At 34.5% G+C, this 11,360-nt stretch overlaps 1 protein-coding gene across 1 annotated transcript; it reads left to right on the forward strand.

The window, feature by feature from the left end:
* The first annotated feature begins 2,618 nt into the window (after positions 1 to 2,618).
* On the forward strand, positions 2,619 to 3,732 carry LOC143619655 (glucan endo-1,3-beta-glucosidase, acidic-like). Its single transcript, XM_077091537.1, has 2 exons — positions 2,619 to 2,673; positions 2,771 to 3,732. Exons 1-2 carry the CDS (start codon positions 2,619 to 2,621, stop codon positions 3,730 to 3,732), a joined length of 1,017 nt encoding a protein of 338 aa, XP_076947652.1.
* Positions 3,733 to 11,360: the final 7,628 nt, after the last annotated feature.

The following is an 11,360-nucleotide window of genomic DNA, read 5'->3' on the forward strand; positions in this document are numbered from 1 at the left end:
ATATTTCTGAAATTTTTTACAAATGACACCTAAAATTTGAAATTTATTTTCATAAACGCTTATTTTCAGAATTTTCCCTTTTGAAAAATTCCTAAAATGGTCTGCCCCAATTCCATCTTCACGCTCAGGCCCAGCCAAATAAGGCAACACCTTCAATTTTTTTATAGGCCCTGCTTGCGGTGCGCCCATATAATGTATATATGGGTGAACCCTCGGATGGGCAAAAGTGAAATTGCACTAATTTTGACGTTATTTTACTAATATCGTGAAAATAACGTTAAAAGTGGCGGAAAGTTAATCAGGCATCAAGTGGTGGCGTTGATAGCCGAAAGACAAGGGTGCACTCACCAATCAGTCGGTGACCCGGTGGTTGAGTGTTATGCGCCTTATGTCCAAGGCTTGATGCAAAACTACTATTGAGCCGGGGGTCTCACAGGAAGCAGCCTCTCTATTCCTACGGGGTAGAGGTAAGACTGTCTACATCTTACCCTCCTCAGACCCTACCATAGCTTTGTTGTTGGTGGAATTTACTGCGTACGATGATGATGATGATGATGACGACACTAAATCTTTTAAAACTAGATTTTTTTTTATTAAGAACTTGTTGATAGGCCACAAGTTAAGGGTGAGGCCCATGTCATTAATGATTTATCCTTGTATTATGGTACAAAAAATAAAATAAAAATAAAAACACAAGCTAATAGCGGTCGATAGTTAGAATCTTAGATTATTTATAGCTAGAGTTTTTAGAATGTCAAATAGAATTCGAAAATTTGAATGTAGTCATTCAAAAAGGTTAAGAAAAAAAAAATTATGACTTCGTCAACTATAAACTTATTAGCTTATTATTGCCGGTCCCAAGTTCGGGAAAAGGAAGAAAGTTTACATCAAATAGATTTTTGAAAGCTGGCCTCAATATTTTAATTCACTTTATGCCTCTACGGATGTTGAGACGGACTTTTCTAGTTCTATTAAGATTTTGTCGTGCCTAATCTTAACCGTCAAACACGGAATGGGACCTCAATCATAAAAGAATTTGCCGACATGCCACGTTTAAGAAACATGACGTTTGAAGTGGTCTAAAACCAATCTGTCAACTCTTGACTAAAAGACTTTTCAATATGGAATTAATTCACAGTAACGAGACTTAAATGCATACTCGAGTAATTGCCATAAAAAAGGTCTTTCTTCTCCTTTTAAATAAAAAAATCAATTCAATAAATACGTCACTCAGAAATTTTAAACAAAACTTTTAAATGGGCTTGATAACTTGATTGGGTTGTGTCCTTATCATTTATGGTTTAGGCTACAAAATTAAGTGATTTGGTCATAAATTAGGTTATTATAAAAATTTTAAAAAATTCGGCCCTACCTGGGTGACTGGGCGGGAAATTGTCCCCCCCCTCCGAGTTGCCCCTGAATTTAACTTATGTATGTATATTTAAAGTTGACTTTTATATTTTATAAAAATTACATGCTTTTTAGACTTTGCTGGTTAGTTCATATTTGCGATGAATGTGCAGTTCGTGAGCTTACACAAGGTTGTCTCCAAGGTTTCGGATGCCCAGTATGATTACAAAAACATGGGCCCTTATATATAATTTTTTTAAGGTAAAAGATAATTGTGATAGAAATAAACAAAATCTTACCATAGACTTAAGTTAAATTAGTTAATTGAGGTATTGATTAATGAATTACCCATTTATGTTATAAAACAACTGGGTATAAGTTACCTAAAATTTAAAAATAGATACGTTGTGAACTAGAGTTATATTTATAGTTAAAAATGGGCTTAAGTGACATATAATTTAAAAAAGGGCCTAAGATTTTAGATGAGACTTCTTGTGAGGCTTTATAGTTGTTTAAGTAGAAAGTACCACCAACGACTCTGCAGGTGGTGATCCGTAAAAAAATTGTATTATAACAGGGTTTTCGCATGCATTCTTCGTTGTGTTCCTCTACGTTAAAGTTTTTCTTATAAATACTACCAAATACTAATATTTGTTGGAATTGGTAGTTTAAGAATTTAAATAAGCCAAATGCGACATTGATTACATTGTGTAAGCAAGCTAATGCGACAGTAACTAATTTGTGAAATTGATGGTCTCGGAATTAAAATCGACCATATGTGTGTTTGCCAGGTATGAGAATATGTATGAGTTGATGTCCAGTTCTCGTAAGCACAAGTGAGGGTGAAATATACAGCTATACAAGGATGAAGAGGGAAGGTGTATGGTTAGTAAAGGGGTTGTGAGGTTTTAGGGTGATTGAAGCCGTCAAGTGTGTAGCTTTTTGCTGGTTAAGTAGGTCATTGAAATCATTGCAAGATATGAGATTTGTCTCGTATTAGTTATATGGGTAACATATGTGTTATTGTGATTGAGTTCTTCTGTTTGGTTTTCATTTTATTGTTTTTAATTTTTAATTTATTTTAACAATCATTTTCAATGTTAGTTAAATAACCAATTAATCTGTGGCAAATTTCAAAGGTTAAGAAAAGTATAACTTATAATATTCAAAGATAAATTTCAATATGGGGACAAGCTGCATGGATCATTCATGTGACTTATTCCTATATATATGATTAGATCACAAAGGGAAATTTCATAAACCTAGTCATGACATCAAAGCTTCTACTACTTGGCCTACTTCTAAATCTTCTCTTAGTCAAAGGTTACCTCTATTTCATTTTAAACCAAAAACATTATTTGTGTTTGTATCCATTTGTATAAGAAAGATAACTAACATTTTGTTGATTGCTTGAATATAGATGCACAAGCCGTAGGCGTGTGCTACGGACGAAACGGGGACGGTTTACCCTCCGAAGGAGACGTGGTAAGCCTTTACCAAGCAAACGGCATAACCAAGATGCGGATCTATGATCCGCATCAACCTACTCTTGAAGCACTCAAAGGAACCAATATTGAACTCATGATCGGCGTCCCTAACGACGCTCTACAATCGCTCAACGATCAAAATGCCGCAAACACATGGGTTCGGGACAACATCCAAAACTACTACCCGGATGTCAAGTTCAAATACATAGCCGTTGGAAACGAAGTTGACCCGGATAAAGAAAGTGGTCAATACATACCCTTCTTACTCCCGGCCATAAGAAATATTCATAGCGCGATTACAAGCGCGAACCTAGGGGCCCAAATAAAGGTGTCGACCGCAACCTATACCGGTCTATTAAAGTCCTCGTCTCCACCAAGCAACGGCGCGTTTAAAGACAACGCGCAAGGGTTTATCGGACCCATAGTGCAATTTCTAGCACAAAACAACTTGCCAATGCTAGCAAATATTTACCCTTACTTTAGTGACCCGGGCTCGAATCTCCCATACGCGTTGTTCACCGCAACTCAACCCGTGGTGGATGACCCTAACGGTCGACGATATTCCAACCTTTTTGATGCCATATTGGACGCGCATTATGCGGCCCAAGCGCCCCTTGGTGGGGAGAATGTTGAAATTGTTGTGTCGGAGAGCGGGTGGGCTTCGGCAGAAGGGAGTGCGGTTGCAACGGTTGATAACGCGGGGACTTATTATAAAAACTTGATCGAACACGTTAAAGGGACCGCGGGTACCCCGTTGAAGCCGGACCGATCTATAGAGACGTATTTGTTTGCAATGTTTGATGAAAACAAGAAAGAAGGAGCCCCGGAAGAGAAACATTTTGGGCTTTTTACACCCGATCAAAAAGCCAAGTATGGTCAGCTGAGCTTCAACTAGAAGTATAGAAGACTAGAACCATGGGATCATGAGTTATGAAAATATTAAGGAAATTAAATAAGACATAGTGTGTTGTATACTTGTATCCCTACTTAATGAATTTGAATATGGATTAATAAAGGGTTGGTTTGTTAAGTATTCGTAGAAACATAAACTTGTTTTGTATCAAACTAGCGTTTTACCCGACGCGTTGGTAAAATCCGGGCAATGATAAAACCCAAGCATTATTTGTCGCAAGTATTGAGGCGGTAAGTCGACGCGAATTTGTGTTATTGTACCGGAACTAAAGCCAAAATAAAAACAAAAAATAATAAAATTTGAGGTGGAACAAGTGGCATCGGCCGGTAAAACTCAGGGGTTGGTTTCTGTCACGCTCGCTATGGTACCGGAAGTAAAACAAAAACAAAAAACAAAATCGATATTAGGTCGGTTTTAGCTACGTTTGTTACGGTACTATAACTAAAACAAAACAAAATTGACATTTGGTCGGTTTTCGTTACGTTTGTTACGGACCGAAACTTAAACAAACCAAAAATAACAAATAAGGTGTTTGGCCGATTTTCGTTACGTTTCTTACGGATCAAAACTGAAACAAACTAAAAGGGGCCAATAAGGTGCCGCAAAGTTGCCCAGTCGGGACTTTGCGGCACCAAACTTTATAATAATAATAATGATCGAATACAATTCGTAAACTTTCAAATATTTTTTTGTAGACGACATGGTTTTATTTGTAACTTTATCGTCTTTATATAAACGGGCGATTCTACAAATAAATAAAGAATGTTCAATATATAATAATATCAACCAATCAGTGAATGACGCGTGTTTCTTGACGCAACTGATTTCTATCCCTGACAATGCCAAGGGTGTGTAGCAATGTAGATTGAAGAGATGCACATCTAAAACGGATCCAAAACCTATTAAAAACCGGTTCCAAGCCTTTTTGATCTGCCAGTTTAAAATTGGTTTGAGAGCATGTCCGTTGAAACATATTAGAACCTAACTGAACCTGACTAATTTCTTTAGGCTTAGTTTTCTAATACGAACCGGTTTAGGCCAATCCAAATTTGACTTTCGTTGACTCGATCTAGCCCGGTTAAAACTAATCTAGTTTTGTACACCTCTAGAGGTGTGTGTTGTCAAAACCGGACCGGACCGGACCGAAACCCAGGGACCGGACCATTAAGGATTGGGCTGATCTCAGTTAAGACCAACTTCATGTTGGGTTGATTTGTGTTGGGCCAGATCACAACTAACATCAATATCTACAAGACTACAAGTCTACAACATCCACAACTAAAAGAATTATCTTAGAAATAACTTCATAATTCAAACTATTTAAATCTTTCAAAAACAATTCAAAGTTGTATCAAACTCACTCTTTATTCAATCACTAGAAATCCAAAACTCCTATCAATACATAACAAATTTTTTAATATTATTATTATCATGAAATTCAATCACATTATACTGCAGCATTTTGGATTATTTTCACCCGGTATTAGTATCGATTCTTCCTCAGGAGGATTGATGATCTCTTTGGGAACACCATGATGCCCATCACAGTCTTCTGCATTCCCCGAACATTCTAGGTGCTTGTGGGCAACGTTCCTTTCATTTGTCGGATAACCCAAGCTATAATCATGCGCATTCCCATGCCCGTTCCCATGCCATTGCCCATTTCCGTGTCCATATCCGTTCCCATACCCATACCCATACCCGTTTTCGTATCCGTTCCCATGCCAACGCCCGTTTCCATGTCCGTTCCCATTCCCATTATAATAACCCGGATAAAAGTAGTTTGCTTCGATTCCCTTTTCATTCCCATTATCTTTCTTAGGTGCAATCAAGTGGGTTGAACATTCTCCAAACTGAAAATTTACCATCTTTGCATTCTTTTTAACTTTCTTCACACAGCTAAAAAGCCGGTCTGGATCAATGTAACCTGAAATATTAACCACCCCATCGTCCAACGCTTTACATGAAACTACTCCTGTTCAACCACAACAAGCATGTCTATCAAATCCTAGGAAAACAATGAATATCTACAACTTTAGATACACATAAATTAAACATACACACCTTCAATATTTTTATACAACTTTTTCATTGCTTCCTCATATGAGTCATCATAGTCCATCTTGAAGGTGAAGTTCTAAAACAAGAACACAACATATATTAACATATATGATTAAACAATATGTATTGTGTGTGTACAAAGTTAATGTTAAACCGCGAATGCAGGGTTTTCAATCTTTTTGGGCTTGGGTTTCTTGAATGCCTGCATAACTGGTTTATGCCAAAAGGATACAAACGTTAGTATTGATGATTTAATAGACGATTTCACAATAAAAACATTCCAAATTTGACTAGAGTTATATTTAAAAACTTGTATTATGAAATTTTGTACATTTGTAAGTTAAGGGAATTTGAAATGTTTAAGAAATACAATTTAGTTTTATTAAAAGTGAAAAAACACATAAAAATGTTATATGATTTATTTAAAAAACTTATATTAAACTATATACATAAATACTAAGCTAAAGTGAGAATCATTACCAAACATAAAATTATACAAAGAACAAAAAACTGTAATTAAAGTTTTGTTTTTATACGTTGTTTATGAACATAAAAACCATCAAACTAATTAATTTGTTCGTGCATGTTTCAGTTTTTCAGTTTTATCTGAGCATGTTATATAGATACATGAACAAACAGAAATAAGCCACAAAATTAATAATCACCTACACTTAAAGTTACATGATCATGATCACTGTTTTAATTTTTGTAACTTAAAAAAGGTTTATTTGTTTATTTTTTTTCTTTGTACCAATTTGTGTTTTGCATTATCCCCATATAAATTTACAGTACTTTATGTAATTAAAGGTTATTGTACTACCGAAGGGTATTCAATCTTTTTGGGCTTTGGTTTCTTGAATGCCTTAATAGATGGTTATTGCCATGAGGATGGAAAAGTTTATATATATCTCCATAAAAACATTAAATTTGGAAGTGATTTATGTTTATCATAAGACTTTTATATTCACCATAATTGTTTGGTTTTTATTCTGGTAGTTGATAAAGCATTCTAAATTTTACTAAAGTTATTTTAAAAACCTGTACTATAAAATTTTGTACATTTATAAGTTCTGGAAATTTGACATATTTAATAAATACAATTAAATTGTTTTTAAAAGTTAGTAGTAAAAATTACATAATAGAATTTAAATATATGTATGAAACTGTTATATACATAACCTATTTAAAAAAACCAGATTAAAAAATTTTATATCGTTTACATAAATATTAGGTTAGAGATGATTGAGAATCAAGGCGGCCCTAGCCCTTTTATGTAAAAATATCGATCGTCCGGCTTAAAATTAGTGTTAAGTCCTTCGATAGTTCCTCACGAAAAACATTCATGGGTCCGTGAGGATCATTACAAAACGTAAAATTCTACTAAGAACAAAACTTCTTATTTAAAGTTTTGTTTTTGTACACGCACACATAGTTTATGGACATAAAAATTATCAAACTAGTCTGCTCTTACATATTTTTTTTACCATTATCTAAACACGCATGTAGCTGTCATATACATAACCTAATTTATTAATGCTTTCGAAAATTATAGGAGATATTAATAAGCCATAAACAATAATCATAATCACTTAAAAAAAGCCACCTATTTACATCATAATCAGTTCTTTAACTTTTGCAACGAATTAAAAAAGGTTTAAAAAAAAGGTTTATTTTTTGTACTTGTAACCTTAAAAGAAGAACAAAAAATCCATGAACACACAAGTTTAAATGACTCCATTGTGTTTACATAAAGTATGCATTCGTGGGTTTACCTGTGCTCATGTCCATCTGAGAAACTGTGAGTATGGACGCCAAATTAAGGTTTGAGAGAATGAATTGAGTACGTGATTAAATAGCTTCATTGATCCCTGAGATTGAAAGAAATCGTAATTATAAGGAAATGATTTTTCTTTCATAAAATATATTTTTTGCCATAATATTTTTAATACACTATTTTAGGAAGTAACTGCATTTTTCTGAGGTGTAGGAAAATCTTTTCTGCTTAAAAAAATATATCAAAAGTATATGATTCCATTGTATAAAATATTGTTTCTTTATAAAATACTATTTTAGAACAAAAAATAATAATTAAATAACATAATTAAAATACGCATTACACAAACAACGTAAAAAGATATCAGGTTGGTTGGGTTAAGAGTTAAGCTGTTAAGAGTTAAAGACCAACTTCTTGTTGGGATTGCATCATTGTTGGGCTGATTTGTGTTGGGCTTGGGCGGCTAGATAACAAGTTGTAGAGGTGCACAAATTAGGTTTTTCAAATACCCAGTTTTGGATTGGAACATTGTATACGACCGGGTATTAGCAATACCCGGGTCGGGTTTGGGTCTGGGCATTTGAATGCCTATATTAGGGTATTGGAAAAAAAACCTATTTTTGTGTTTTTTTTTCTCGGGCATCTTTAGGGTATAGTTGGATTTTTTTAAGGGGTTCCACTTTTTAGGGGTTTTTCCAGGTATTTTTCAAGTATATTTTGGGTAATTTCGAGTATAGATCGGGTACTTGAAAAACCCGATTTCGGGTATTTGAAAAACCCGGTTCCGGGTATGGAACCTGTTTCAGTTTTCGGGTATTACCAGATACAAATCAGGTCTACGATCCTCAAATAAAACGACAGTGTTTTATTATATGCAACTAAAAGCGTATTAAACGATTGAATGTCACATAAATTATTCATTTGTGTTCGTCAAATGTTTGTGGTACGTAAGCAAAAGTTTAAAACACGAGCTGGTGTTGCGTATGCCATGGTTAACTAAACTGCTAAACATAACAACAGAAGTGTTATTTCATGTTATTTAGTGAATTAGTGTCATTGTCTATTAATGTATAAATATTCCAAAATGGCTGCCAAGTTGATAATCTAATTATCATAATAAAATAGAATATATCAACATATTTGTTTATTTTGCCAATGAAATTTGAACATTTTGGAACAGGTGTTTGTATGTATTTAGATTTCAGGCATATTAAGAGGGACCTTTAATTTCTAATGTTAGGCAGGTTCAAAGGAGTATTTTGTCTTTGTGTTGACATTAGAAAATTTGTGAGCGTGACATGATCGAGATAATTGCATAGCAAGATCAAAATATAATTCTAGAACAAGTCAACATAAGTTTTAATTTTTATCTTTTTTAATATGGCTAAGGAAAACAAAATTACGGAAGCAAGGCAACACAAGTATAAAATTAAATTCATTTAATGTTTTATAAAAGGTGAATAAGAGAGAATAAAGGGACTTTGATCTAGCGATACCAAAGTGTTGGATAAGGCTTCGTTTTTATAAATTGTGAGAGTTCAAGTCCCGTCTCTATCTCTATAAAAACGGTGTATATATCAAATACGTGGAGTTAAGGCTATCGGCAATGAAGGCATGAGTGTGGGCCTGTGGAGGTATAGAATTAAAAATGGTCTTTATGTTTCGGTATCGATTTGGTACCGACACCCGGTATATAAAAAAAACACATAAAACTCAAAAAGTAAAGTATAAGTATCGGTTGTGTTTGTTATGGTATCGACACTTGTCATATGGTATAGCAACCGAAAGAGAAAACCAAAAAATATAGTGATATGACCAAAAAGATATCGATACGTGATTTACATCGATCGAAAACTATAAAAGAGAATATCGATACACGTTCCGATATAAGATACTGGTATTGATGTTGTTTGGACGATATCGGTTTGGTTCGCCATAGCACCAACACTCGATATAGCTTCGATACCAACAAATTACTCTACTGTGATGTAACTCTCTCTTCAACATAATCTATACCACAACGACATAAAAAAAAATAAACTTCCTCTTTAAATATGTTAATGAACACAAGCTAGTAGAAAAAAAATCTAATAAATAAAAACAAAATGGGTTAAAGATGTATATTGTTAACGGTATAAGTGTTGAGATTAAAAGTTATTAGAAGTTTTAATCATATGTTTTTATTAAACTATATCTTTCATAGCATTATCAATAATATCACGTAACATTATCAATCATATCATTAAATAAGTCCTGAATTCAATTTATCAAACTCTTGACTAAAAGACTTTTCGATATCGATAGTGACACAAATAATAACGAGACGACTTAGAAGACTCGTAGTGTGGAAATTTGAAAATTCCTATGGCAAAATCTTCGTTTTCATTCAAGATAAGCTTGATAATAGTACCACATTAATTAAATTTGAATGCGTATTCTTTAAAAATAAAAAAATAAAATAAAATACACAAATGCGTCACGTGTTATGTTATAATTTCTTTATTGCCCCTAAGTATTAAAAATTACACATCTTAAAGATTTGACACTTTGCAACAAATTTGTTACTAAACACTAACAAAGGTTAAAAAGTACTATTAACTCTTTTAATTACATTATAATTTAAAAAAGGTACTATTATAGTAAAAAACCGCCCGTTTCCTTTTCTTCTTCTTCTTCTTCATCGTCTCCTCAACTCACACGCCACACCAGCGTTAACCTCCTCCACCAACACCATCGCCACATTCGGTTTTGCAATCCCTCTCATCCTCCTCTTAAATAATCCGCAATTCTATTTTTCAAATTGGCATTGTTGGAATGAGGGATGGTCACATAACGAGAAGGGAATGTTAAGTTTAAGGTTTAATTTATGTTATGTTAGTGATATGAAGCGTGAGGAGGGGGTCGGGGAGGGAGGAGTTGAGGATGGCCGAGGGGTGGTGAGGTTTCAGGGGTGACGAGATTGATCAGGGTCGTTCGAGTGTGCATGCTGTTGACAATTAGGTAAGAAGTAATTTATTAAATTTCAATAAAAATGGTAAATTTGTCATTCTAACACCCATGTATTATTTTTGTCACTATTAAATGTCAAACTTGCAAAAAATATCATATCTTTTGGACTAAAGGTAAAATTTGTATTAGTTTACGACACAATTCGAAATATAAGAAAACTAAATAGGCCATTTGTGTACTTTTCTCTTGTATATATATGGATAGTGTCGAAGCACGAAATGAATCTGACCTGATCCATGACGATGTTTCCACGGATTTTCGAGATGAACGAACCACGTCTGATCTTCTTCATCAGCTGCTGGTGACCTGCGATGGCTTTTTGGGGGTGTGGAGGTGACTGCTAAGAAATCTCAAAGATCTCTTGTTTACAGACACAAAAAAGTGGTGGTGGCTCTTATTGAGCATGACCCCTTGATAAGGAGGTGGAGACCTCCTTATATAGAGAGTCTCATGGCCACCATCATGGTACCCTAATGGGCCTAGCCCAGTTAGGGTTACCTCCACAAAACCCCCTCAGCCCAATAACATTGTATTAGTCCATATAATAAAATAAGCCAAACATAATAAATTTAGGATCGTAAAACCGGGTTTAGTACCATACCCCTACAAGCCCCCCCAAGTCCAGCGTTGCTCCTGGGCGCGCAAGCGTCTAGGTGGAGCGCTGGACTTTATGAGGTATGTTAGGCTATGAAGCGGTTTTTTCCCTTTTCTTTGGCCTTGTCTTTATTGTCTTTGAGTTTTGGGAGGTTTTCTTCATGATGGTGAC

Source organism: Bidens hawaiensis, unplaced genomic scaffold (genome assembly GCF_021521415.1).
Source record: "Bidens hawaiensis isolate Kalapana, Puna unplaced genomic scaffold, B.hawaiensis_p1.1 tig00002477_1, whole genome shotgun sequence".
In the NCBI taxonomy this organism is placed as follows: domain Eukaryota; kingdom Viridiplantae; phylum Streptophyta; class Magnoliopsida; order Asterales; family Asteraceae; genus Bidens; species Bidens hawaiensis.

Bases quoted from the DNA above. Each gene is read 5' to 3' on its own strand.
- LOC143619655 (XM_077091537.1), top strand. From the start codon at position 2,619: ATGACATCAAAGCTTCTACTACTTGGCCTACTTCTAAATCTTCTCTTA. The intron at 2,674-2,770 runs GTTACCTCTATT...GCTTGAATATAG, and splicing joins AAATCTTCTCTTAGTCAAAG to ATGCACAAGCCGTAGGCGTG.